The 27,417-nt window shown below is 48.7% G+C and overlaps 4 protein-coding genes across 4 annotated transcripts; 2 read left to right on the forward strand and 2 right to left on the reverse strand.

The window, feature by feature from the left end:
• The first annotated feature begins 3,089 nt into the window (after window positions 1-3,089).
• Window positions 3,090-6,259, forward strand: LOC128724974 (beta-1,3-glucan-binding protein). The gene is made up of 7 exons (XM_053818693.1): window positions 3,090-3,226; window positions 4,143-4,333; window positions 4,408-4,832; window positions 4,899-5,041; window positions 5,342-5,511; window positions 5,581-5,969; window positions 6,056-6,259. The coding sequence occupies exons 1-7, from the start codon at window positions 3,090-3,092 to the stop codon at window positions 6,257-6,259; spliced, it is 1,659 nt and encodes a 552-aa protein (XP_053674668.1).
• A 300-nt stretch (window positions 6,260-6,559) lies between these two features.
• Window positions 6,560-7,305, forward strand: LOC128726983 (uncharacterized). Its single transcript, XM_053820840.1, has 4 exons — window positions 6,560-6,712; window positions 6,780-6,941; window positions 7,022-7,126; window positions 7,201-7,305. Exons 1-4 carry the CDS (start codon window positions 6,614-6,616, stop codon window positions 7,303-7,305), a joined length of 471 nt encoding a protein of 156 aa, XP_053676815.1. The 5' UTR covers window positions 6,560-6,613.
• A 1,750-nt stretch (window positions 7,306-9,055) lies between these two features.
• On the reverse strand, window positions 9,056-12,662 carry LOC128724975 (transcription factor Sp4). Its single transcript, XM_053818694.1, has 6 exons — window positions 12,522-12,662; window positions 11,682-12,421; window positions 11,520-11,604; window positions 9,867-11,443; window positions 9,695-9,782; window positions 9,056-9,580 (listed from the first exon to the last, which is right to left on the reverse strand). The coding sequence occupies exons 1-6, from the start codon at window positions 12,660-12,662 to the stop codon at window positions 9,056-9,058; spliced, it is 3,156 nt and encodes a 1,051-aa protein (XP_053674669.1).
• Window positions 12,663-13,706: 1,044 nt separating this feature from the next.
• LOC128723325 (uncharacterized) lies at window positions 13,707-27,417 on the reverse strand. The gene is made up of 8 exons (XM_053817053.1): window positions 26,102-27,417; window positions 17,891-18,071; window positions 15,656-15,785; window positions 15,436-15,576; window positions 15,250-15,319; window positions 15,009-15,166; window positions 14,719-14,923; window positions 13,707-14,353 (listed from the first exon to the last, which is right to left on the reverse strand). The coding sequence occupies exons 1-8, from the start codon at window positions 27,415-27,417 to the stop codon at window positions 14,176-14,178; spliced, it is 2,379 nt and encodes a 792-aa protein (XP_053673028.1). The 3' UTR covers window positions 13,707-14,175.

A 27,417-nucleotide genomic window follows, 5' to 3' on the forward strand; every position in this document is an offset into this window, starting at 1 on the left:
GAACCCATATAGTGACGACTATTTGCACAAAAGTTCGCGTGGTGTAGTGCCGCGTCAGGACGATCGTCCCTTTCCGTGCCGTGCCGCATCAATTGGGCGGTGGGCCGTGCTGAAGTGATGGCGTAATAAATTTCCTCCCAGGCTACTGCACCGTGGCACCTCCATCACTTGCGTCTGTTCCGGTAGCCGATGGTGGGTACGAAACATCCTGGCGTCAGTGAACGGTTTAGGAAGTCGCAAATGGCGCGACGACCGAGCTACTGTTGAATGTTTGCTCCGGCGTACTTCTCGTAGTGGTTTTACGGGGTTTGTTGAATATTCATCCCTATTAAACAAAGCATATTGAACTACGGAACCGGACAAGAGTTTCAACGAGAGCACCAGTTGCAGGGATCACTGTGTTGGCAAATATTCACAGAAAATGGCGACTGGAAGCAAGCTAATGGATAAGATCAAATGACAACGCGAAAGTTTGCTCAAAGAACTTTAAAACCATCCGCTAGAAACCCACAAACCTGCTAAAAGCGGCTGTTAACTGCGTGAAAATAGGTCACGAAGGAACAAAAACCCTTGGAAAAAAGGAACTTCCTTCAAAAATGGTGCTCAAAAAAGCACCAACGCCCGATTATAGCGTTCGCTTCATTCAGCGCCTCCATCGACGCGTTTTCGAATCGTTTGCGTTAGGTTTCGCTTCCCCGTTTTCAATAATAAAACACGCCCACGGGTGAATAATTTATTGGGCAGTAAGTAAACATAATTACCGCCACAAGGTGGCGAAAGGCGCCCAGATAGAGCGCGCCATATCGCGTGAGACGCGTGGCTGAATTGGCGTCTCACCGGATCGCACTTCCTTTGCCAAAGCCGACAGCAACGATGACAGATGTCAGGACAGGACCTTCGGTTTGTGAGCGGATTCAACACCAACACCCTTTAGCGTTCGGTGCCTTGACGCGAGAGGTAATCGTCATCCATTTCCATCCTAGCAGCAAAGGAACCGTACACAGTGACGTACGGTATCCTCCAATGCCAACTATGATTGCATCAACGACCGTTAGGTGGTTGCCGTTGTAGATTCGAACCTCGGTCAATGGCGCCCTTTTATCTCTTTGCAAAAATTCACACGATTTTGTGTTCGTTTTAACCGAAAATAGGCGCGCTGTCACACTGACGTATGACGAAACTAGTCGCTTCCAAAACGGTGGCCGATAGGCGACTTCTCACCGACATCACCCCAAATAATCGCTCGGAAACTTCCCGCCATCACCGCCTACCTGGTGCTAGCTTTGGGCCACCCTGCACCAACCCCTTTTCAGGCTACGGCTTTCCTTGCATATCCATCGAACAGGGTGGAATAACAGCCATTACCACAACCGCCACCGGAGAGGGGCTATCGATTTTTCCAACCCCCTACGCCTCTTCACTTCCCTTCTAATGGCATCGATCTCGGGGGCAACTGGAGCCACGGAGCCTCCATTTTATTTGCTTGCCAACCCTCACCACGTCCCGACCACCCGGTGCTCTATGACGTCATGCGGCGTGATGGGCGCTGGTGATAGTGAAGTTTTGCTTTCAATGAAAGAAATTAGCATTTCTATGGAAGCTGCTGGAGGGGTGGCGTAAGAAGGATGAGTGGAACTGGAGGACGCACGCGGAGAGACGACAAAATTGCCATCGACCGAACGGACCGGTAAGGAGAGATGCAAGCGGATACCCAGGAAGGGGCAAAATGCCGGAAGCATTGTCCTTTGACCTTCGCTCTACTCCCCTACCTCCTTGCCACCGTCCTCTGCCACTCCCAAGTGGGGGGAGGGGGCGGAGGAAGCGAGATGGGCCACGGCGAATGATTGAAATAGACAAACCGGCAAGTTGGGCGCAGGAAGAGGCGTTCGTGCGGGGAAAATTATAACACGCCCCTTCCCGAGGGGGCGCGAACACGGATGGATAGGTTTATCGCAGAATAATTTTGCTTTTAGATAAATTACGGGGCTTTTGGTGGGTGGGAGTTGCATTTGCATAAAAATTCCAGCTCGTCCCGATATCGGCGAAGATGGATGGTTTTCCATATGTTACGCCCACGGGTCAGCGAAATAGAAACGGCGAGGCATTGAACCGAGCTTTGGGAATGCAGGAAGGTATAAATATGGTCCAGGAATACGAAGCAATGCGGCAATTTATGAGCTTTATTGGAGTATTTTCATGTGAGCTTGAGACACCAATTTAACGTTCGATTGTCAAATGACGTCTCGTTGGCTGTCAATCGTAGTAGGCGGATTTTAAATTTTCAAATGAAACACGTGGCCGCATATTAAGAACCCAATTTGCGCATATCAAAAGTACATTTAACTAGAAACAAAAAATGTCTGCGGATTAGAAAGTGCTCAAAAAACTCTCGCTCATCGACCCGTTTTATCAAAGCTAGGTCAAAACCTTCACCCAAAAACCTTATCACCCTTCGACCGGCAAACTAATTCTTTCGCCCTTTGTACTATCACGTTCTGTTCCACGCCGGCTGTCACCACCCATCAACCCACCCTCGAGAAGGAGTCTTGCGGCCGTAAAAGTGTTCCCGTCAAGTGAACCGCACTTCATCGGTTTGCTGCTGGTGGCGAAAAGAAGACTAAACTTAATATACCTTCCACGGTTCGCGCCATTACTTCGCCCGAGCCCTATCGCCAAACACCATGCTCCGGAAGGGCACGCTTTTCATTTCCGGAAATTCCACCACATCCTGATGCTTGCAGCCCGCAGCCTGATGCACGAACCGAGCTTCGGGTGAAAGTTTTGAGGGGCCCTCCATTTCTCGACTAATTAACATCTTGTTTACGCAACGTGGCGGCACGCCTTGAGGAGGTGTTGGGGGTGGTTAAGGGCCGCGTACGGAACGAGTAGTAGGTGGAGCTCGGGTAGTATTTCCCGAATTACCACCACCGGCAGCGTCAACGGCAGACCAACCGCCGTATGGCCGTTTTGTTTGCTTTCGGTATGTTTGTTTCCATGTTTCATTTTTCATTGTTTGGGTGAAGCTTTTTTCTGCTTCATTACCTCCGGGCAAGTGCTTCAGTTCCGTCCTGGTTGTTTGAATTCACAGCATGTACTTTTTTCCCAACTGTTTCCTACGCTCGATCGGTGAGGCGTTTTTATGCCATTCTGCACATCAAAATTATCCTGCGGGCGTGAATCCCGTACTACAGAGCAAGTTATCATCCAGCGATATCCTCGCGGCAGGGTAACGAATTTATGACTTAATTCGGCGGTGGCAGGAAACACGAGCTGATGGAGAGGTATTAATACATTACAACGTTTCCTCTCGCTTCAGTGCCACAACCAAACAATGGAAGGCCGATGCTTTTCCGGCCATTTCCGACGGAACGGACTCCGCAGGCTGTTTACGTACTCTCGGCCGTGTGATATGTGGTGTAGATGGTTTTTTTCGGTTATGTTTTCGATTTGCTAATATGAGCCATAAGAATATCTAAGCTGTATTTCAGTCATGAAAAACTTGCTTACATTTGTTTCAATTCACGAAATAGTACAAGGATTCCAGTCAAGGGTGGATCCATTTCTGTTCATGATATTCATGTTCGGAAGAAATTCACATTGATTCGCTTTGGTCTAATCTAATGAAATGAAGGCCAAGACCGCCAAGCAGTTGTAGCGCCTGATAAGTAAGTAAGTAATCTAATGAAATTCATACTGGTTTGCTTTGATTTGTTTTAACAAACAATTTTCTACGAATTTACGAACGATATCTGGATGAAAGAGCAGAGTTTCCCTTCAAAGAATTTTCCTACATAAATCGCTTATGTGTGAACACCCTTCACAAGCATACATTGGGTGTAATATAATTCCATAATGAAACATAACTGATGATCTTCATTCCACCATTCTCTCATCATGTGCCAGTGAGGGAATCTCCCATTTCTAGCTGATCATATGCTTTTAAAGAGAAGAGCGAATGCCAGTCCCAAGATGATCAAGGGCACCATCTGAGAGCAATCTCTTCTTCGATCCCAGTTGTATAAAAATAAAGCAGATAGAACGTGGACAGAGCCAGCAGTCGGGAGAAACCACGAGAATCACAAATGATCTCGAAACTCACATGCGCTCCAAACCAGTTCTTGAAAGACGTCACTCTTGCACAGTGGAGCAGATCGTCTATCAGCGATCGGCTGTCAAAAGGCGCTTGACCGGTCGATCCTTTTCAAAACACGCTACACAATGCATTGGCTGCACTATTTAGGACTCTTGTTTTTAAGTCAAGCTGTGGCTTACACCATTCCAGAGGTACTCTTCGAGTATCCAACGATGCGAGGATTCCGTGCCAGCATTCCGGGTAAGTGCAAACTGTCGAGCTGGCAAACCACCAAGGGGGTTAAACATTCCTGCTTTTTCGCCCTACTCCCACAGACACTCCCGGGTTGGAGATGTTTGCATTCCATGCGCGACTCAACAAACCCTTCGAGCGGTTCGAGGAAGGAGATTACACCGAAGACATTGTAAAGCCCAACGACAACGGCCAGTGGACGTACGAAACCACCAAACCACAGCTCCCACACGGTACAGTCATCTACTATTGGGTGTACGTGCAGTTCGAAAATGCTGGCTATTGGCTCAAGGATCAGGTACACACGGTTAACAGACCGAAGGGAACGGGAACACGTAAGACCACTCCAAAACCAACCACAACCGTGAGTCCGTGCGTGAAAACTGTGACGACCTTTAACGGAGGTCAGTCGACCTGTGCCGGGAAGCTGATTTTCGAGGACACTTTCGAACAGGGTACCTTCGCACCCAAGTGGCAGCACGAGATCCGCATTCCACTGGACACGGAGGTAACGTGAAGAGGTTATTACTGGAGGCGCAATCCGGATTAATGCTGCATTTCACCATTTTCGTAGTCGGCCGAATTCCTATCCTACCAGAACTTATCGGAAAACAGCTACATTGCGGCGGGCCGGCTGATCATCGTCCCAACACTTGTTACTGCGGACGGGGTCTATACGGATGAGCGGATTCGGACTGGAGAACTCGTGCTCTCAGGGTAAGAAGTCATGTGCGGAAAGATAGACAGTTTTAATGCGTTCTTGGCTGAATAACTCGACCAATAACCTGGGGAGTGTATCAAGCTTTTTGAGTTTTTTTTAAAATCCTGATCCAAGCATGCTTTGATGTCTTGTATCGCGTTTATATTGCACATTGCATTACTCTTAAAGTTCGCTTTTTCATCACACTCACCCGCGAAACATCCTATGGATTGTCTATTGAAGTTCTGCCAATTTTTATCCACATTTTTACTCGCTCACCCCTAATGAATGATGTATTTTGATTCATAATTTGCCAGCTGTAAATCTCCCACGGCCAATCCGTACGAATGCCAACGACAAGCCGCCCGATCGACCATTCTCCCGCCCGTCGTGTCGGCAAAACTAAACACCAAAAACTATTTCCGCTTCCGATACGGACGCGTCGAGATACGCGCGAAACTTCCAAAGGGCGATTGGATTTTCCCACGTAAGAGTTTCTCCACAGTTTCGAGTCCTCGAAGGCTGGATTCACATTCCCATCCAATCCCCGTTTCAGAGCTTTACCTGCAGCCGTATGAAAACTTCTACGGATTTGCCGATTACGCTTCCGGCCAAATGTGGATCGCCCATGTCCTTGCAAACCGTCAGCTAATGGCGGCTGACGGAAAGCAGCTTGATGGCCGGCGATTGCGAGGTGGTGTGCTCATCACCAACACCGAACCCGTCCGGTCTGAATTCCTGCGCTCGAACGTGAATGATGATCATTTTGGCGATCAGTTCCACGTGTACGGATTGGTGTGGACACCGGAACAAATTGCCCTCACCATCGATGGGTTCCAGTACGGCACTCTACGGCAAAACTTCCGCCAGCTCGCACACCAACGCAACCTGACGCAGGCAACTCACTGGAATGCGGAAGCACCTCTGGCACCGTTCGATCGTGAAGTAAGATTTGTCCTCTAAGGATCCATCTAGGGCTCTAAGGCTTTAACAAAAACGTTCTTTTTTTGGCAATTGCTGCCTATTTTCAGTTCTACATCTCGCTCGGTGTTGGCGTTGGTGGTGTGAAGGATTTTCCCGACCTTATCCAGACCGGACAGGGTAGAACACCGAAACCGTGGAACAACACCAGCCCGAAGGCGGAGTATTTCTTCTACCAGAACCGCAACACCTGGTACCGGACGTGGACGGAACCAGAGCTAACAGTGGACTACGTGCGGGTTTACGCACTCTAATCGGTGCTGTGCTGTGTGTGTGTAAATAAATATTTTAAAACGACCTCACGGCGTTCTCGTTGATTTGAAATTAATGACCGAATGGGGGAGTGTTCCAGTGTCGGGTAATATGTACCGAACAACGCGCCTCAAGCTATCATTCTTCTCACAACCATGGAACGGGTTCGTTTGGTAGCGTTGACACTGCTCCTGGCCGTATTGCTGGCAAATATCTGGTTTGGAAGTGCACAGGTAACTGCTCTCGACTACTCCGGGGAAAACGAGTTGATTCCAGTGTCGCCTTTGATTCCGTAGTTCTCCGAGCAGGAATGCAAACGCAAGATAGAGCAAGTGAGCATTCGACAGTGCTGCAAAATGCCTCAGATATTGCCACCGGAAGTCGTCCAGTTGTGCCGGAAGCGTCCGATGCCTCCCGCGGCCAGTCCGGCTGAACCGAAACCGTTTCGTGTCAACGTGAGTGTATCGAGGATGTGAGGAATTGCTGTAGCAAAACGATAATCCACCGTTTACCGGGTTTCAGTGTCATGGGGAGTGTGTCCTCAACGTAACACGTGTGCTGATGGATCGAACGTTTCGTCCTGAACAAGCACAAAAGGTCCTGTTGGCTCGAGCGTTGAATGATACTATTGCCTGGACACCGGTCATAAAAGTTGCCGTTAAAAAGTGCTACATGATGCAGGTGGTGAGTAGATGTAGCTTGTTACTGTGTGCTACTGTATGATATTGAAGAGCGCGTTCGATGAAACTTCCATGCTGTTGTAGGCCAACGTGTTCTACTTGACGGATGTGGCGCAAAACCGCATTTCCAGCCAGTGCATCCCATCCTCGCGCCGATTCCTTGAGTGTGCCTTCGCCATGATATACAGGGTAAATGTGACGCTAAAAGCCTTAGAAGAACTTCAAATCATCTGAAACATTTCGTTTTACCTTTCATCCGGTAGGATTGTCCCGAACAACACTGGAACTATAACGATGATCGTTGTAGAGACCTCGTGACTACGTTCAACAACTGCGATTTTCTCTTTAAGCTCGTGTGGGACATCTAAATTGCCGAACAATGCTCGCCAAATGGAACGTACGCTTCTTCGAAACCATCAAATGGAAAGCATCTATGAATGAAAAACAAAACGATGTAATTGCTTGGCACATTTTGGCAGAGAAATAAAACAAAAAACGTAAATAGCAGCATTCAAAGTCTCATTTCGGCGTATTATTTTTCGCATTGGATGAAAGGAGTAAATAAGTAGCATTGGTGAATTGAAACGTTAACAACATTAGGCTAGATGTTTAATCCTTTTTTCTACCCTTTTCCGCAATTGCTGTATGCTTCTATCAGCTCACTTAATAACCAATTTTGACACCAATTACCCAGAAAAGTTTAAAAAATACTACTTACAGTAGTAGTACTATTTGGCTGGCGTTTTCTCTTCATCATCGATTTCGGATAGCTTACAATATATTGCACGATTTTGGACACATTATTTTCACAGATTTTATGCACAAACTATGCAAAGTTGATACATATATTTGGTTTCTCTTACAAGTAACAATCTTGCTTCACACACACCAAAGGGCAGCCACCGCAACCCGCCCCGGATCTTGCTGGCAATGTACGGAAAGGAACAACACGGATGAAATGAGAGCAGGTGTCGCGGGGGAGACGGTTACTAGAGGGCTGCCTGGCAATAAAACCGGCATACAGCGTTTCTAACTTAACGTACTTTTGTCAATAAATTAGTCTACATGTAGATTGCATTCTATTCCACCCGCACCATGCACGCCATTCCGCCGATGGTCGGAATGTGCCCGTGTTAAATTATGAGCGAAGTGGTCAATAAATACATATTAAATACCCTACGGACTCCGCGGGCCGGAGACGCAGGTGATGGTTTTGCACGAATCAATCACCCGGCCGGGTTCATTAAAACATTCCAGGCAAGCGAACGCGCGGAAAAACAATCGAATTAACTGGCATAAGATAGAGAACGGGTTCTCGCTGAAAATTATGTACAACCAACCACGCGGAAGCGGCGGTTTCTGGTGTCATAGCACCGCTGAGATACGCATATTTAATTTTTTTCTGCTTTCAAAAACTGCCACACTAACGTCCTTCACAGGTGTGTGATTTATGCTAGTTGATGCTGTTGATTATAAACTAATACTGTACAATTGTGTTTTGTTGACTAAAAATCTAGCTGCTACGAGAGCGGATGATTGATTGACTGTCCTGTTACGATAGGGCCGCAAGTGTGCATAATGCAGTGGAGAAAACAAGATATTGTGGGAGTCCATTCTTTAATCATCAATTAACCCAGACTTCCAGGATATCTACTACTCGTACTTAAAGCATATCGTTTTGTACAACAGCATGGCGTATGGGACGTTTGTACAATAGATGGCTAGAGTATGTATGCTCGCAGAACATATGCAATGCATGCGTTCTATTTATTAAACTAACCGAGATACTGTGACTAATACAACGGACTACTGCCACATTCACACATCGGCTGGCAGCAGGGGCCACCAGTCATTTGTGTTATGATCATTAGGTAAAATGAAATCGCTTCTAAATGCAACCGTGCATTACCGCATGGCAATTGAACGCATTTGGAACAAAAATGCAGTCTTGGGATAGAAAACGAAAACGATGCATTACGTGCCTGGACTAGATTTTCCCTTACGTCCACGTGCGTGAACTAGATCCCTAACAGTACAGCGTACAACGACGCCTCGTACATTTCTGTACACTTAACGCTAAAATGAGAGACAAAGAGAGCGTGGAATCCCGACGACCGTTTACGTCTGACGGTTGGTCGTCATGAGCTGCGAAGTGTCGAAGATAAAGTTCGGCGGCATGGCAAATACGGAATTTTGCACACTACCGGAGGTGGCCGCCGACGACGTGGACGTCGATACCGTCTGACCAGTGACGTGGTGCGGTAGCGTTATTTGCAGATGCTGAATGATCTGTTTACCGTTGGCAGTCGAAATGTGCGCCGGGATGGCGATAATTTGCTGCTGCGTCGTACCATTCTGGGGTTGTTGCTGCTGGATCAGCTGATGCACCTGCTGTTGGTTGGCGCAGATAGTCGGCAGCTGGATGGTAGCACTGCTAGTCGGAACGTGTGTGATGGTAAGCGGCAAGGACTGCACCACCGATGTCGCCGGGTCAGATGTCACCACACTCGAAACAGGCGTCTGAGCAAGGGGTGGTGGTTGTGTGGATGATTTCGATATAACCGGCGATTCCACATAGGTGATACCGCTGTTTACAGCTGGTTTTGTTTCCGCTTTAACGACCAATTCCTTTTTCAATGGTGGCTTATGATAAAGGAACACAAATCAAAAAATGTTTGCGTTAAGCCATAGATTACCTCAAACAACGTAAGATCCTACCGAATGATCTATCCATTATACCGTCGCTTAGCAACGTACCTTTGGCGCTGCCTGATCCTCTCCGCTGCTGTCATGCGTCAATTTATGCTTCATTGACTGCGTTGCTCCAGGCTGTTCTTGATGCGTTCTGAAAAGATTGATTACATGAAATTAGAAATGGATGTATGAAAAAACAAATCTCGTTATGGTTTCCACCATTGAGACAACGTACTTTCTGTGCTTGTTGAGATTGTCTTTGCGCGAGAACAGCTTATCGCACTTGTCACAGCGGAACCGTTTCTGTCCGGTATGTGAAACCCGGTGCCGCAACAGATGCTCCTTCCGGTTGAAGCTTTTATTGCATGTGGGATCCTCGCACTTGAAAGGCCGCAACCCGAGGTGTGATTTCAAATGCTGCACCAGATGTTCCTTCCGCCCGAACTGCTTCTGACAGACGGCACATGTTGTGAAGCTGACACTGGCTGGATCTCTTCGAACACCCGTGCCCGCGTTTTCGCCGCCAGTACCTCCGCTTGCCAGCTGATCCGACCCCATCGGTTCCTGCTTACAGGACATGGCCGAAATCGCACTCATCTGCTGGGAAGCCATCATTGATTGTACGCTTCGGCTGGGGTCCGATTCACCGCTCTCTGGTCCACTTTCGTCGAAATCTGCCGATTCTGCGGAACTATTGTGCGCGGAACCATTGCTAACAGTCGCCGTCACGGTCGTTGTCTGTTGTCCAGTACGACCAGCGGTCACGGAAGGCCGAACGACAGTACTGGCCGTAGTACTGGTGCTCTTCAAATTACTCACAGGCCTATTTGCGACGGTGGTCGTTTTCGAACCAGTGGTAACGTGTACAAGCTTAGGTAGCGTATTCGTCGGCTGCGTTGGAGCAGCTTTGCGAACCGTTGGAATGCTTCGTGGGTTGGTTTTTTGCACCGGTCCAGCCCCAGAGACCGTTACGGTGCGCTGTTGCACTGTTGGCAATGGTGGAGTAGGCTGTGATTTTTTTACGATTTGTGTTTGATGTATTTGTATCTGCTGCTGTGGCTGGTGTTGTTGCTGTTGCTGCTGTGGAACAGGTTGCTGCGATGATTGAGCAGCCTGTGATGTCGCTATCAGGACACCCATCTGTTGCCCATTAGCATCACCAACGGTTTGCGTTTGGGATGATGTTTTCCCGACTAGCGTGACGTAGTTACCGGCACTTATCTGGCCTTGTACCATCGGTTGCGTTTGTCCCAAAATGGCCATAGGCGGCAGAGAGGCAACCTGCTGGCCGTTGGTAGTGACCGTGCCCATGCTGTACTGTGGCATCGTCGATTGTTGCATCGCAAGCGGAGGATGCTGCACCGGTGCGAACCGCATCACACCATCCGGTCCGACCTTGACGTGCAAAACTTGCACCGAATTCTGAGGCACGTTGCCGGTAATGGCGGGTGTCGACATCGTCACGCTAGGGACGGTACTAGTCCCGGTGGTTTCCACCGATGCATTTTCGCTTTTCACTACAATCGGCAGCAGGCATTTGTTTCCGGCGGACACGACCTTTACCTCATTCGGTCGCACGAATGTCTTCTGTGGCACACTGATCGGGGTGGTCGTGTAAATAGTCCCGGGACCCGTCGTGCACACGATCGTACCGGACGAAGCGGGTGTTGCCACAGGAAGTGTCCCAACAGAGGGACTCTCTATCGTGATGTTACCAACAGTCGTGGTGGTCTTTGGTACTGACGTTTGGGTTACTGGCGGATTTTTTACGATTTGAATGATTCGCTTTTTCTTTACCGGAACGGGCTCGACCTGACGTTGCAGAGGCAACATAAAAAAATCGTCAATCAATAGTGTTACGAATGTTTTAGCATGCTTTTGTAACTACCGTCAAGCTTTGAGGCTGTGCGCGTTTTAGCAGCTTCGTCGGGCTCACTTTGGGTTTTAAAAACTCGTCTACCTGTGTTAACGTCCTGCTAGAAAAAAAAGTACATGATGCGTTTAAAAGACAGAACCCAGGTACACGTTGCGCTATTTCGATCCGACTTACGTCTGCGTTTGCACCTCGGGGGCCTTCGACGTGATCGGTATGAGCGTTCCGTTCTCCAGCTTGTACAGCGTGTTGTTCGCCCTTATCGTCATCTGCCCATCGAACGTTTTCGCGAACGGCTGCGTCGCTGACTGCAAATTTTGGATCGTCAATATCTGTGATTGGTTGGCAGCGTGTTGCGTTTGCTGCTGCTGCTGCTGCTGTGGCTGCCCTACTACGATCGTGCGGTTCGAATCGTTTTCAGGTTTGATGCCAACCGCCTGAATGATCGTACTAAGCTGATCCCCGTTCGACGTCCGTATTGTGGTTGGTACGGCCGTCAGGGACATCGTGCCCGTGCTATTCGTCGTCCCGTTCACCGTGTGAACGATATTCTTTGGACTGCTGGTTATCACCATCGATGCGGTACTGACCGGTAGCTGTGACCGTTGGGGCGGTTTTTGTTGTTGCCGCTGCTGCTGCTGTTGTTGGCCCTGCTGTGTTGTGGTCTGTTTCGTTTGGACAACTCTAGTTGTAGTGCCGGATGGTGCAGTCTGCGTTCGTCCTGTGGCCGCCTGAGCCGGCTGATCGCTCGCTTGCCGAATATACACCATACCGCTCTTCTCCATGCTGGCGGGTTTGAGACAGCTCTCCAGCATGCCTTGCGCTTCCACTGCTGTTTCGCGGAACTTGTCGTGCATCTCCAACTGCTTCAGGCATTCCGTGCACACGGACTTTGGCAGACGGTCGGTCTCGTGTACCTAAAAGGCCGGCCAAGCCCCGACAAGGTGGAAGGAAGAGAGCATTACATATGAGAAAAGAAGGGTGGGTTTTTTTGCGTTAACAAAACGCGCTACTCACTGTAATGTGCAACGAATCCGTTATCTTGGCGTTGATTCGCTTTTTGCGGCCTTCCTCCGAATAAATGCCGACCAGCGGACTCTTGCTGCAAGCGCACAGCCGGCACAGCTCGGAAATATGCACGCTTTTGTAGGCCATCATCGTTCAAGCAGGTTGTGGGTGTTGTGCAGATGAATTGTCCCTCCTTACAGGATCGCCTTAACTCGCTTTCCTACGCTAAGTTCCCGCCTTGTCACAGTCGCGCCCACCAACAACAACACCTGGTTGTTTTGTTTATCTTTTTTTATGCTCTCACTTTGCGTAACTTAGATCAACAACGCGCTTTTTTACAAACATACACCCCACCCCTCTACACACACATGCACTTACTAAGCGTACAGTGGCACACACGCATGTGAACAGTCGACAATAAAAGCCCGTGGGGGAGGAAAAACACAACCTCCTCGCCAAACCACCCGCGCAAATTTTCCTGACACACACACATAAACACACACGCGCGCGGGCCCTGGTGCAGTAGAGATAGGATGCACTAAGCGCGAAAGCGCACAGCAAATTAGGACGAACGCTTGGTACCAGCAGATTGAGACACTAAACACACGTGCACTATTTTACGAAACAGAGAAACCGCCTTTTGCCAGTAGCTCCAAGAAGTAGCTTGCGGCAAGACACGACAAAACACCCCAGCAAAACGGAAGCGTCTAATCAATTACGATGGTAGAACATTTAGACGAACTAACCCCGCTCATTTCCCTGCGGGACAGAACGCTGCATATTTTCGCCGGAGTACTCCATCGCTTACAGGCACGGCACCACACAAGGGACACAATTTTAAGATACTTTTCATACAATTTTGCTAGCGCGACACGACAAATATTTCTGCCGCGACGCTGTTTCCCTTTTTTGCTTGATTTTTTTTGTGTTTTTAATTTGCCCCCTTGACAGTCGTGACACCCACTGGGGAGGTTGACAGCAAAATGATGCGTCCGTCTATGGATATGGATAGAAGGGTAGGAACCGCAGCGCTATCTGTTATACAACCCAAGCCATAAACCAAGCCGTAGTACAGTCTCGAAAACTGCATGCGTATCAACGAAATTGCATTTGCTTTTGAATAAAACCACATATACTACTGTTACACCATTGTCGTTAAAAATATACTTTATTACACAGTTACTTTACGTTTGTTTCTATAAAGCATTACATTCTCACCGTTACTATGATCGTGTAACAGCGTTTGGTGTCGCTTATACCTATCTTACGGGAGAATGCAGATCAACGGCCATCTTCCCCTGCAATGTTCTATGCAATCGTGCTCCATAGCACCCCATCATGACGAACTGATACTGCGCTTACACTTTACGGTAACATTAAACATCTAGTTTCATACATATTCAACCTAGCGATAAACCGATGCAAACGGTGAAGTCTCTAGAAGGTGAAGGGTACACTAGCAGTCTATGAGAAGAATAGTGCCACCGCCGTTGAAGTATTCGGCAAAGGAGATATGCCCAGCTGAGTAGAATATGTTAGTCTGGAAGCCGTAAACCTAACCATAATCTTGCGGTGTTGATTGACCAACCGAAGCAGACGATCCCACTGTTGGTGTGCTGTACAGTTGCGCTCCAGAATCGCACCCTAGGCCGTCCAATTCGCTCTAGTTTCGAACCTTCGCTCGTGCTGGAACCGGAGAGTGTGCCGGTGTCGCGTTCCGACTGTCAGTAGAACCACTATCCACCGAACTGCGGCGGGAGGTGTCCGTCGATCCGTTGGTTTCCAGCGACGCTTCGTATTTTTTGATAAGCGCGTTATTATTCGCGTACGTCACCTCTAGTCTACGGTGGAGCAAAGGGGATTCGAACAGTTAATGTAAGCTGAAACGGATCATGTCAAATGATCGTCCAACACCTGCCGCCTTCCTTCCGGAGGGCGCCCACCAGATTAGCACGTGCACCATTCATGCCGGATGGGTGGTTAAGCGGCGGTTTTGTTTAAAAAAAAAGCCAAATTTTGTTTTAGCATGCAGGTCACATGGCTCCCACGGGGGTATCTTCATACATCAGTAGGGTGAGTTAGGTGTAGGTCAATGTAAGGGTCAGTATGCTTGCGAATCGGATGGATGCAGTTTTGGCAACGTGCTCGCTTTCCAACTGTTTGTTAGTATGCGCACAGTACACACCACATGTATCCCCGGGCTTACTTTGGCACTTCCAACGGTCGGATCAGACTTTGGATGATCTTCCGGTTGGCAGACAGGGCCGGGCCGCTCACGCACAGTGTGGCCGACTTCAGGTAGTTCACCAGATCCTTGGTGTAGTTCTCCTCGCCCTCCTTGTTGGCCGTCTTCGAGTCCTTGGAGGAGTTGAAGTTAAAGGGAAATACTTTGCGGAACTTCGAGCGGAATCCTGTGGGTGGAGCAATGAACCACGTGTTTACAAAACAATTGCAACCAGCTAAACTTTGATGAGCTAAAGTCCTTCCGGGACGTACCATTTTGCGTCGGTTGTGGCGTAATGCTGCAGCTTCGCGCCTTAAGTGCATTCTTGTCCACCGGAATATTGATGTCATGCGACCACCGGCCACAAGGAGTCGATTTGTCCAACAACCGAGCACGGGCACATTGTTCTATCGTTTCCGCACATGTGTGCCTATTGTGTGTGAGAGAGAAAAAAGAAGTGAACATTACTATTCCGACCATTCTGATCCTTCACCGCAAGATATCTCAACCTACCTGCCACAGAAGCGGGCCCACTGTTCCGCCCTAAACCCTCGTCCGGCATCGGTTTCGACTGGCGATGCCCCTGTCCGAGGGATGGTAAGCACGGATGACGGAGCACGGAACGACACCACGGTGGCGAGAGAAAAAGTTAAATAGAAAACATCTTCACCGAGAGCACCCGCCGTGTGGCACACTTACCAGCGAAGAGCAGCAGTTTGGCGCAGCGTGTCCGTCCCTGAAGGGCGGCCTTCATGAGCGGCGTGAAACCGAGGTTGTTCTTTGGGTCGATCGTCAAACTGCGGCACTTGGTGATGAGCATATTAACCACATCCGAGAGACCTGTGCAAAGGATTCGAAAACTCCCATTGAGTGTCCTTTCCTCAGTGATCGTGATACGGGATCGTCCCCATCGACTTACCAGCTTGTGCCGCAAAATGCAACGGAGTGTTGCCCTCGTTGTCCGGTTTGTTAACATCGATGCCGGGCAGTTGCAGAAACAGCTCCAAAAAGTTAGTTAAATTCGTCGAGCAGATGTACGATATGGCCGTCTGCAACGGGAACGAGAAGGTGAACGATAAAAAGCCTTGAGCCGGGGGAAACAACCCACCACCGATGGGGTAAGAATTTATTATTTTTACAACCCCCAAACAATTGGCCATGAAACGGCACGGCGTTCGTTCGATAGGAAATCTGCCCGATAGGAAGCAGCCAGCTGTCACGTATTTAAGCGCGAAGGCCAAACATCGCTTCGACGGTCGCGACTACCGAGACTAAAATATCAATTCATTTCCTTTCAATACAAGTGCACACAAAACTGCCGTGCCGTTGGAAGGAAGCGTTTGTACAATCGTTCATTATCGACAGCCACGTGGTATTCAGAAGCTATGGTTTGTATCCTCACCGTGACATCAAATTGCGGGGTCCAAACCTAACTCACCCCGCAAACCTAACTGAAAGGACAACCTTTAGCGGAAAATCATCGCCCACCTTCTACGGCATGCGAATAAAGGCCGCATTCTCGTCGCCGCAAAAAACATCGCCCAATCAAAGTATGCGATGCGTCAGTTGCTAGCGCCGTCCTGGTGTGGGGTGAACGTTGCAACAACCGTAATAAAACGGGAAGCCAACCTGCCAACTGCAATGGCCACCGACAACACGACTCGTGCGGCTGTTGTTCGCGGAACACAATTAAACCAGAACCGTGCGGCAGAGCTCGAAGCACCGGACGACAGCGTAAACAAATTGCGCCGCAAAAGATCGACCGAATCCATTTTCCAACCCCATTTTTCCGATCCCTATATCACGCGTTTATTTTTTTTTTGCATCCCCAATGCCCACCACACTACGCGACTGTGTGTCTGTGGGGAGTTGGGGAGGTTTTTCATTCGTTATGCTGTTCTATTTCGTTATTTTCATATTTTGATTTTCTCCCCACCGATTGGCCGTGCCAGCCGCTAGAAATTCCTGATGTATTTGAGCTTGTCCCGAGAAGCGAATAGTTTACAAAATGCCACTAGAAAGTCTCAACGAGGGTGGGCGTGGATAACAATGTTATCGAGAAAATGTGAGCGAGGGTTTTGTTTTTGAGAACAGAACGCCGATGGAGGCGTTAGTTGTTTTCCGTTTGTTATGCCGGCGGTGTTTTTTTTTGCAGCGTTTCTTCATTGTCCGGTTATTTTGTTCCGTTTTCTTGCGTGACCACGAAGTTTTCAGTGAAGATTTCCCGGAAAAGCGGAAAGCCAAAACCCCGTTTTTACCCTCACTACGACGCCGTGTTCCCGTGCGGTGTTTACGCCGGGAAATTGAACGCTTTCCCGCCGGGGAATTTCCATGCAACGACACACCAGCACGGTGGGCGATAAATGGTCGTTAATGCGAGCTGTGGATGAATCAGGCTCCCGTCGGTGCATCTAAAGTCGTATGGTGAAAACTCACCCCCGATTGAAAGCGATCCCACCCGGGAAACGGCATGCGATCGCGTCAGATCCTGTAAATAGATCATGCCGGCCCGACGCGCCACATCGAAGGTTAATTAATCTTCGGAAAAGCGCGGAACAATCACCAGAAGAATGCGGTGCGAAAGGCAAGCGCGTAAACACGGGCGGAAAATTACCATTTGCTCAATCGGTTATTAAAGACACCGGCAAGCGGCGAAAGAACATCGGCGAGAAGAATTCGTACACAACAGCCTGTTGTTTTCAAAAGGGCACATCGGCTAGGAAATTTTCTACGAATGGCTCCTTTGCCAGTGATTTGTTCCATTTGTCTACCGCAAAGCCAACTAGGATACGGATGGATAGATTTTGCGAAACAAATCCTACCCCAACACACCGCCAGAAGACAATCAATCTCCCATCTGACACGCTCCAATTAGCCTCTCATTTCATGTTTTCAATCATCCCGATTCTAACGCTCCACACGTCCGAACCGGTTCGATTACGAGTTCTCATCGGATGGGAGTTCATAAACAGCCAAGGGAAGCAGGCAAACTAGGGCTTGTTCTCGTTCACTAGACCTTCGGTAATGTCTCTATGTCATGGTTCGTTTGTCGGTTGCATAATGCACACGAACGCGGGCCATGCGATGAGATTACTTCCAATAGGAATCAATGTCTCCAACTCTCATACATGTGTCACCCAGCAGTCTGACTTACCCGTCCGCTGCGATCGGTCGAGTTGAGGTTGTCCTTTGAGATGCCATTTTCCAGGATGTCCCGGAACACCTCCTTCAGCAGGTACTCGTTCGCGTCCCGGGAAGCACGCAGCAGCGTCGTCACCGTTGGCACCTGCTCGAGGCTCATCCTGAGGGCGCGTATCCGCGAGCTGAGCGTAGGGCTAAAGCACCATGAAATGGAAAGGTTTTAGTGCGGGTTTATTGCAAGCGATTCACAGAAAGGCACTCAAACGCGCATTGACGTCACATTAGAGAGAGAAAGAGGGTTTTCTTCGAAAGGTTCTAAGGGTTGCTGCAACACCTTCAACACACGGGTGGGATCCCAAATTTCACAATCCCCAACGACTACATCTCGGAGAGCTAGTTAATCACGAAAAAGTGCTGTCGAATGAAAGCGTAACGACGAACGCACGCGGTTGCATCAGTTGCCAGGGCCTCGACGAACCGCGTGCATCATCTTGCACAATCCGCACACTCGAGCAGACATCCCTCACGCATCCCTATGGCCAATGACCGGGCGGTTGGGAATGTGCGTGTGTGTGGGAGGGGGAGGGGAGAGCAGGGATGAGGCTCACCACGATTCACTCGGCTGTCCTAAATGCCAGCGGACTGGAGAGCGAGACGCCAGGACGTGCTAGCAGGGAGGCCGAGTAGGGTTGTCCCAGCATGCTGTTTATGCTGAGGACGAAAAGGGGCAGGAACCGAGGGAGTGGAGGGCAGTAAAGTAGTACAACATTTCCCACATGGGGCCCATGTGCGTCTGCGGTAGTTTCTTGCCCCCGATCAATCGATATAAATAGAGCAACATCGAATCGTGGCACCCTGGCGAGTTTCTGAGCCAGCAGAGCAGAGCAGAGTGCTTCCGTCGGTGCAGCTGCTTCAACCCCTCCGGTGGGGTCAATCACGGTAACATGTCACCTCCCCGGGGGGAGCAACTAAAGAGCCTGACGTAACACCGACTGGGAGACGGTGAAATCTTCTTCGGTGTCTCGTGCATTCACTTCCGGTGAAGATCTCCATTACGCGACCCAGCAACATGCCTTACCCGTTGACGATTCGTGGTGTATTTTAATCGGTGCATTAACCGCAATTGACCGCAAGAAACACACATACATACACCCACGCGCTAGTGCAGCAATCGAAAGCAATAATCCATACCAGACGCAGTTCCGAATGCCAAGCGCAATCCGCTTAGGTTGAGGTCGTATGGCCTGGTGCATACTAATGAGCGTATAGAAAGGCTAAATGGCTAAAGGCTTCTGGTCTACCAGACCGCCTCCACAATGCAATCGAGCATGATTCACCTTGGGGTTGATGCTAAACGACGGTGGTACTAAGCGATTAAGCAATAGCTATAAACGCTGCGCAGTAACCGACCGGCACAGATAAGACTAATCAAACGGAAGATGCGCTCGTTACCACAGCATCGTATTTGTTCTAGACCGCTATGAGACAGGCATGTTTGGTTGATTGCATGTGATGTCTTCAAAATTTCACTCCTAACCTAACAAATTCGTGCTCTTAACCTATGTTCAAATGCACCGTTGTCACGAAATCTGTTTCGGGCAGTTTGCATGTGGTTGGGTGCAAACGACTTATGAATACTTAAGCGAACGATAAACGACTGATGAATACTTAAGCACAGCGTCAGCTAGAAACCTTTCCGTTTAGATCTCTACCGTTCCATTCAGCTGCAACTGTACACCTTTTTTTACGCAGAAAAGGGACTAATTTTGCCTCCACGCGACTCTGTTTACGATGCCTCCCCAACCCACAGCCTACTACTGCTGTTTGATAGTGTCCAACGAAAACAGATGTGCGCTCCATCTGTTCGGACGTTGAATCCCTGTTCGCGGTTGAAGTGGAGGCAAAAAAAACACAACAGCACCTAAAAAAACATCGCCACACAAAAGGGATGCGTGCGTGAATGCGTAGTGTCCACCTTGTGAACACCCGTTAGAAGTTCAAAGGACTGGTAATTTATTTTTAAATCCACTCCTCTTACAAACGCCACTAGCTCATCCACAGATGGTATCAAACGTGTGTAAAATAGAGTATGGTGAGGTGTGGGGTTTTCTTTTTCCACGCTCTATGGTCCTCATTTTTTCGATCAATATGGCGTACATTGATGGCGTAGCTGAGGAAAGCGACACACCTCTCTCAACACCTGGTTGTGTATATTTCTTAACCGGTCTTTGGACGCCCTTCAAGGTGCGAGATATCACATTTCCTGACGTTACAATTACGACCTTCTCCAAAGGGACGCGAGGATCTGTTTGGATTATTGTTCCATGAAAGTTTCCACAAATCCTACGGCGCTGATCCTTGCCATTCGGCCAACGTGCCAACAGATCAATCCCGGACACAGACAGGGATGAATCCATCATCTCTCGCCTGCTCTGATGATCGATACAGTTTGATTCGTTCTCCTGCCGCCATCATTGACGTCTGACGTTCGGAGGTCTGACGTCCATTAGTGAAATTCGGAGAAATCCTCCGGCGCACTCGAAACCGCGATTGCGGTCCAGTTGATTTCGGCTCAAGTGCCGGCAGAACGGCTCGAAGCGGTTTTCAGAAGCACATGTGGAGTTGCGTAGCGCGATTTCAAACATCCACGTCTTTCCACGCAACATATCTGTCAGTGATTTCGGGGTGCGATTCTATTCGTTTACACAATGTCCTTTTACACATCTGCGGCTAGCCGGTCTTCTTATCGTTCGTCCATACGAAGCAAGAAAAACCGGTGGGGAATTCGAATCAACCGGTTTTGGGGTGAGATTTCATAACCGCCTCATTGGGGTGCGGCATCATTGATAGCACCAGGAAAATCGCACAATCGCGGGACCACCGAACCACCGACAGAATGATGTTTACGTTTGGAGGTTATGTTTTTTTTTACGTTCCTGTGTTTTTTGTACCGATCCGTTCGATGCTCTCGGGTCGACTGATAAGACCCGTAGACTCAGGTTATCAACCATGAAGTATACCCCCTTGTTTAAAGTACGCAGCATTGCCAATTAGCCTGTTTGGTTCGCGAATGCATGCTTAGTTCGCGAATGACGCAGCAATTCGCTTCTATCTCTCGCATCCTCAGTGGAATTGCTTTTAGAATTTCTCCATCCGTAGGCTGCTTGTTTCTGCAAAACAGTAAGCAAACTCTGCCAGTCCTGGAGGCGTTATTAATAGCTATGCTGGGTACGGATTGATAAATGAGCATGCATAAACGTTTGGCTAATTTTCGTACATCCCACCGGGTTTTGCCCTTGCCCCTTTTTCCTGCACTGCCACCCTCCCCAGCCGTTGATGAAAACGAAGATCCTGGCTTCCAGCGAGGCACGCCTCCAACGTCCAAAGTAAGTTTGCACACAGCCGAAGCTCGTCATTTTTCATCTGTTTCCACATCCCGACAAGCCGTGACCACTGCTGCTGTTGCCGCTGCCATCACTGTCGCCGCATAGCCTTTCGAAAGGAACTTCAACGTCTCAACCGTGCAGCTGGAATATCCGCGAAACGCGTCAGCACTCGGAAATGGACGGCGAATGGCCGGTCGGAGGACGGCGTGCGCGATACATTCATCTCTTCGGTGAGTAAATATTTACCCTACAACTTCTCTGCCGACGGGGTGCCTCGGTGGGAAAAATTGTTTTCCCTTTCGTCGATTTTTGCCTTCCTCCTTCTCGGCTCGGGGAACCCGGCGAGATGGCGAAATGCATTGAACCGAAATTGGATGAAATATAAACGCTATCTTTCATGCGTTCATCCCGGCGTGGAACTGTGTGCGATCACGCACTTGATCGCTAGACCCCTGACGGGTTGAAGATCTTGACTTCGTGAACCCTTCCAGACCGTTCGTGGCAATCGGATCATCCAGGAAGAGTACCAGATACGATCCATAGGGATCGTTGTGGTCCAGTTTGCCCATGACCGATGACGATCAGTATCGATAGCTTCCGGACGTGGCATTCAGCTTCCCGGATCTTGCCGTACATGGGCTAGCAACACCCTATTTCGTGGGTCAATTGGTGGAATTGAATTTGCAAACCATCACCAGCAGTAGTCCTCAATTGATTGTACCTTGTGGAGGGAATTCCGTGTCTCGAACACGTCGATTCAATGTGATACATTGATTCAGCTGGCGGAACTCCTGTACTTCTGCAGGCTATTAATAACGATCGCTAGCTTAAGTGGATCTGGTAGCATAAATCACGCCGAAGAAAGTCGATTGAGTGTTTCGCCTTTTGCGCGAAAGTTCCTCCAACAAATCAAGATCCACATCAAAGAACTACGTGTTTTCAGGCCGTACGGGGTGAATTTTGACTCTATTACGACTGGGAGAATAAATGCGGTATTTCGGAAACCGCGAAATGAATCCCATACCCCTCGTTGATGTCGGAAGGAACGAGATTCTCACATCGGTGTAGTTGAACGTGGGTGTTTATCTACTGGTACGCCTCGAGTGGTTCACTTTCTGCTGAAACACTTCCATTTTTTCCCGTTCTACTCGTCGATCCAAATGAGGCATTCCTGAACTACGGAGGAATTGCTAGTACGCGAATCTACTCCCATACTGGCGCCGGAAAGGGCTGCGGCGTACTCAAAACGCCGACGTTCTAAATAAATACACCCCCGGTAAAATGATGTGCGATAAGTATGGTTCACCGTAAAACTACCCACCCAAAGATGAGGTGCGCGAATAATCCGGCACACCGATCGGCCATTTCACTGCGCGGTGTTGATTGTTGATTTTTTTTTTTCATTTTATCTTTCTCTCTCGAGCCGCCACACCGAATCCGGGAACGCGCGGGGTCTTTACATTTGATTTACGAGGCGTCTGGGAATGGCGCAAGCACCCGTCCACCAGAAGTTCGCAATCTACTACCGAGGTAGGAGAGTCGAATTATCACCTGTCAATTCCGGTACGGGTGCAGGTGGTTCGGTCGTCCGGACCAGACCATGCGCAAAGCAAGTCAATTTAGATAGCAATCTGCCCATTATTTACCCGCCAGCTCAGAAGTAATTGAGGTGCCGCACTAGCAAGATGGCTGTACGTTTGCTAGTTGCGATCATGCGTCACCAGAGGGCGCGTTCATTTGGCGCGTTATCAACCACAAATCGTAATGTTCTCTCTCGTCCTCTGCCTCGGTCGTACTGGAGGCTGCGTTAGATCTCGAAAACGTCCGATCACTATCGCTACTTGCTTCTTCCGGCTCCGGACTTACAGATATCTCTTCCTAACAAGGGCGCAGTTAATGTCACCACGATTGCATTCGTTACCGCCCATCCGGTACCATGCGAACCGAGAGGCAGAAATGGTGAAAAACCATCAACACTAACGGTGCAATTTGCATGCGCAATGTTTGATTTATATTAATTGTTGTTTAGCTGTCAATGGCACATCGCACAGCAAGGTTCTACCCGCGAAAACCTTGCCAACCCCTCAGTGGATGATGCTATCGCTTTCGGGGTTGGGGTTGTTGTTTTTTTTCCACCCCCTCATTCGAGGTGCAGCTCGCGCAACGGCTAAAAAAATCAACACCAAACACGCTGCATTTCAATTCAACCCGCGCCACGGCTTAGAGCCGTTAACATCGCATGCGCCCATCTTGAAACATTATTTTTTCCAATGGCCGTTCTGTTCCGTTTGCACCCGTTGAGTTGGTCCTTCGTGAACTTTTTTTGTCTTCATTTTTGAGTCTTTTATTTTAAATTTATGTGATGACAGCCCATCCCGACCATCCGCGTGATCGCATTCGTGTGCCGACGGCGGAAGGAAACGTGCTGCGCAAAATAAAAAAGAAACGTCGAAACCCGCACTGGGGTTGCTCCAATTTTCGGTCCACAGGACACAAACCTCCCCCATCATCGCCCGGTAATGTCAAACGCCACACTGTCTCGGCAGCCGGCTCAGCGACATCCGTTGGCGCGATCGGCGCGGTTAGGAGACTTTATTTTCACACCAACACCGGGCGCGGACGAGGGTATCGATGCTGGATTGATATTTTTAACGAACGAGCGTGTAAACCATGTTTGTTTACCTTTCCTTGTTCTCTTCCACGACTCCTGCTCACCCGATAAGTGGCCATTTAATTATATGGGTGTGTTCTCTTTTTCATATTTCTTCCATTTCCCAGAGATGGAATGACGACATTTTTTCTCTCACATCCACCCTTCTTCCACGCTGCACCTCAAGTTGGTCTTTATTCGGGAATATTTTGCTGCCACCTACCAAATGCAACATCAACGGTGAGTGGGTTTTACAGGGTGCAAAAACGAGGATGGGAAAACGACATTTTCCCCCGGGATTTAAACATCCCCAATTATGCGCTATCCGTTGCATCTCAATTTTTTTTCGGTTGAATAATTAAACACGGATTCGTGTGCACTCAATTAATTGCACGCAAGAACGCCATGGAAACACCGAAAGTCGATCAGACGTACGTGTTTTCTGCCCATGTCCTTACGAATTGGATTAACAAAAGCCTGTACCAAATCCGAAGGGATTAATGGGCCGTATGCAAAAAAAGTACGCGATTCCGATATCACAAGGTGGCGATATCGCGCAACCGGAAGGGCACCGGTGACGATTAAACCAGGGTGAGTGCTGGAAAAGCGCGTTAAATTGATGCCCCTTTGGGTGGAGCTGTCCATCATGAAACAACAACCAACGCAGCAGAATTGTGCGATCAATAACTATTTTTAACGCCCTCCGTTTGTGACGCCCATCGTTCGCAGGCGTGTGCGGCTTTTTTAGCATACAATAAGCTATAATTGTTCGAAATTGCTCGAATTTCAAACACTCATCGGAGGCGTGTTTTTCTATTCGCATAAACTGCTGGCATTCGAATCGGTTTGAAACCGTTGGCTTGGATTTCCTAAGTGATGGAAATCTGCCTTAGCCGCTCAAGCTCGTGCATTCACATTCACTGCCGGAGTTCAACCGATCAACCGATACAACCTTGATCGACTGCACACGCACTCGAATTTAATGCTCAACCTCCAACGTTGAGCAAATGCCGCCAGGCCACGTACCAAATAACGTGGCAGTTTTTGAATGCTTTTCTTAAAGATATACAACTCACGATTTATAGCGCCGTTGCTGTGCGTTTCTTGACCGCAATAATAAGCGTGTTTCACAGCCGCAGTGTGAAGCGATCGCTTGAGGAAGAGGAAATTAATTTCACTGTGCACAAGTTTTGAAAGCAAACAATAGTACTGTGTTCGTTCGCGAACGATGAGTGTTTTTGCTGGCAACGCACTAGCACACCGTTAAGATTCCAAAGCTGCACTGAATCGAACGTTGTCTGCTTTCGAGAGCCGGGATGCGAAACCGCGCCAAATCGCACATTGTGGGGTATGGAGTGGTCAAAAATCATACACATCAATAAGTTTACTGAAGAGTTTATAATTTTGCATGTGTAGCGTATCGTGAAGAAATTAAAATATATTAAGACTTAGTTACTAAATGTTAATTTTAAAAAAAAATAGCATTCGTTTAGTGTTCCGAAATAGTCCAAATATGTGACGTAATTGTACGGGGACAGAGTTGCTGGCAAAATTTACTAATTTATCCTTTTTGTTAGGTTACTACTAATAAGGCACATCAAATGAATCGAAGCACTGATAAAATATTTATTAAACAAAAATAAGATAAAATTTTGCGCTAGTAAAAGGCACATAAGCTCGTTGTGCAGAAACACCGAGAGAGTAAGCAATGGAAAATCTCTCTTCTGAAATTCTCACGGAAATCCGCGGGCAAAACCAGATCTTTTGAATTGAAGATATCCTTAAATCCTGTCTTGTACGATCCTACAGAAGGGTTTCAATTTACTTAATACTTTATAAACCAAAAAATAGATTAATTTGCTCACGTGGATAAAAGAAGAAACAGAAAAAGATCGTTAGGGGTGAGTATAACAAAACTAAGGGAGGCATCTATTTTCAGCGATGGAAAGCGTTTCAATTCGTATAACAAAACGCTTCAAAAACGCTTCGATTCAAGTCATGATTAGGCCATGGTTAAGGCATGCTATTGAGCATGCTTCCTACTCATCGTCGATTTTTTACTCAAATTTTATTCAAACACCAAAAATACATAACATTTTAAAGAGTTTGAAAGCCATAAATTATCCTCAGGTTCACACTAATCGATAGAGGCAGCTTAAAATTCGCTTGTCGAGTATACAACACCTACCTTTTGTTGTCGGACTTCGTCCGCTCGGATCCAATAAGTACCGACGTACTAACCGGTGCACTAGGTTCGTGGTTATCCTCTCTCTTGAGTGCTCGATTCGTGCGCCACCTCTCGACAAAGTCCCAAAACTGTGCAGCGTTTCGATCCCGGCCGAGGTTCGTGTCACGGGTGCACCGGAACTTCGTGTCGTCCTTCGACGCATCACCGCCATTCTCAGACTGCTCGTGGCCGTTTAGACCTCGTTCTTCTCCACCACTACCCCGGCTTCCATCCTGCTCACTATCATCGAGTTCGTCCTCCTCCTCGTCATGTGCCGTCACTGAAACGGCCGTCTCCATGCCCTCGTACCTGTCGCTATACTCCGGCACGACCAGAAACTGTCCGCCCTTTCCATACACCGATCGATGACCACCGCCGGTTACATTGGGCTGGCGAATAATACTGGACACGTTGATCTCCTCGCCACGGCGGTCCTTTCCATCGACTGGTGCAATCGACTCGCCCGGAATTTTATTCACTCCCGACAGGCTCTCCTGTCCTCTGCCATCCATCGGTGCCAGGTGGGGTGAGATAAGGCCCTTTGGGTGGCGCCCTCCGGTCCCCATTCCTCCCGGTAGTTTTCCAACCGATTTCGTGCGAGTTCGCCCCGAAATCGGCGGGGCTTTCGAGGCATGCGTTTGTGTACTACTGTTCGAAATCGTGCGCAGTATAATGGTAGGTTTCTTAGACGGATGTGTCCACAAACCTCCAGCAATCGAGCTGCTCAAATCTTCGGCTGGTCTCTGCCGATTCACACCACCGACGTTGTTATTCACGTCTTCCGTGCTCGGGTACTTCTGGTTAATCTGAGGCAGCGACTTGAGAGACCGTGCGCCTCCACCACTAGCCCCACCGGCACCAGAAGCACCAGTGGACCCGCTTTTCACCGCGTACGGTTTTTGTCTCGATGCTCGATTCGCATCGGTGGAGCCACCTGGTGAACCCTTCGGTGAGGACAACTCGCTGCCACTGTCAAGCGAACTGACGGATGGGCGCAGGTGAAGTACGATTTTGTTGTTCAGTTCCTTCGGTTTGAATCCGGTCACGGATCCGGCGGATGTGGGCGTGGGTGTGATTTGAAGGGATTGGTGAGAGCGAGATTGGGCCGAGGTTGATGTCTGTGCAGATTGGCTGATGAGCGTTCCATTCACGTACTGCATCGTGCCGTGGGCCATCCGTTGCTTTTGGACAGGAGTTGTCGAAGGAACAGCGGGGACCGCGGGCTCGGGTAGAGAAAAACGCACCTTCCGGTTGGCTTTTGGTGGTGATCCATCCAT

Source organism: Anopheles nili, chromosome 3, assembly GCF_943737925.1.
Source record: "Anopheles nili chromosome 3, idAnoNiliSN_F5_01, whole genome shotgun sequence".
NCBI lineage: Eukaryota > Metazoa > Arthropoda > Insecta > Diptera > Culicidae > Anopheles > Anopheles nili.

Coding starts and splice junctions, on each gene's coding strand:
- LOC128726983 (XM_053820840.1), top strand. CDS start 6,614: ATGCCTCAGATATTGCCACCGGAAGTCGTCCAGTTGTGCCGGAAGCGT. Junction 6,942..7,021: donor AGTGCTACATGATGCAGGTG/GTGAGTAGATGT, acceptor ATGCTGTTGTAG/GCCAACGTGTTCTACTTGAC. Junction 7,127..7,200: donor CCTTCGCCATGATATACAGG/GTAAATGTGACG, acceptor TTCATCCGGTAG/GATTGTCCCGAACAACACTG.
- LOC128724974 (XM_053818693.1), top strand. CDS start 3,090: ATGTACTTTTTTCCCAACTGTTTCCTACGCTCGATCGGTGAGGCGTTT. Junction 3,227..4,142: donor AGCGATATCCTCGCGGCAGG/GTAACGAATTTA, acceptor ACTCTTGCACAG/TGGAGCAGATCGTCTATCAG. Junction 4,833..4,898: donor GCATTCCACTGGACACGGAG/GTAACGTGAAGA, acceptor CCATTTTCGTAG/TCGGCCGAATTCCTATCCTA.
- LOC128724975 (XM_053818694.1), bottom strand. CDS start 12,662: ATGATGGCCTACAAAAGCGTGCATATTTCCGAGCTGTGCCGGCTGTGC. Junction 12,422..12,521: donor CGGATTCGTTGCACATTACA/GTGAGTAGCGCG, acceptor CCGGCCTTTTAG/GTACACGAGACCGACCGTCT. Junction 11,444..11,519: donor CACAGCCTCAAAGCTTGACG/GTAGTTACAAAA, acceptor CTGCAACGTCAG/GTCGAGCCCGTTCCGGTAAA.
- LOC128723325 (XM_053817053.1), bottom strand. CDS start 27,417: ATGGATGGATCACCACCAAAAGCCAACCGGAAGGTGCGTTTTTCTCTA. Junction 15,786..17,890: donor CGACCGATCGCAGCGGACGG/GTAAGTCAGACT, acceptor TTCCCGTTGCAG/ACGGCCATATCGTACATCTG. Junction 15,320..15,435: donor CAAACTGCTGCTCTTCGCTG/GTAAGTGTGCCA, acceptor TCCCTCGGACAG/GGGCATCGCCAGTCGAAACC.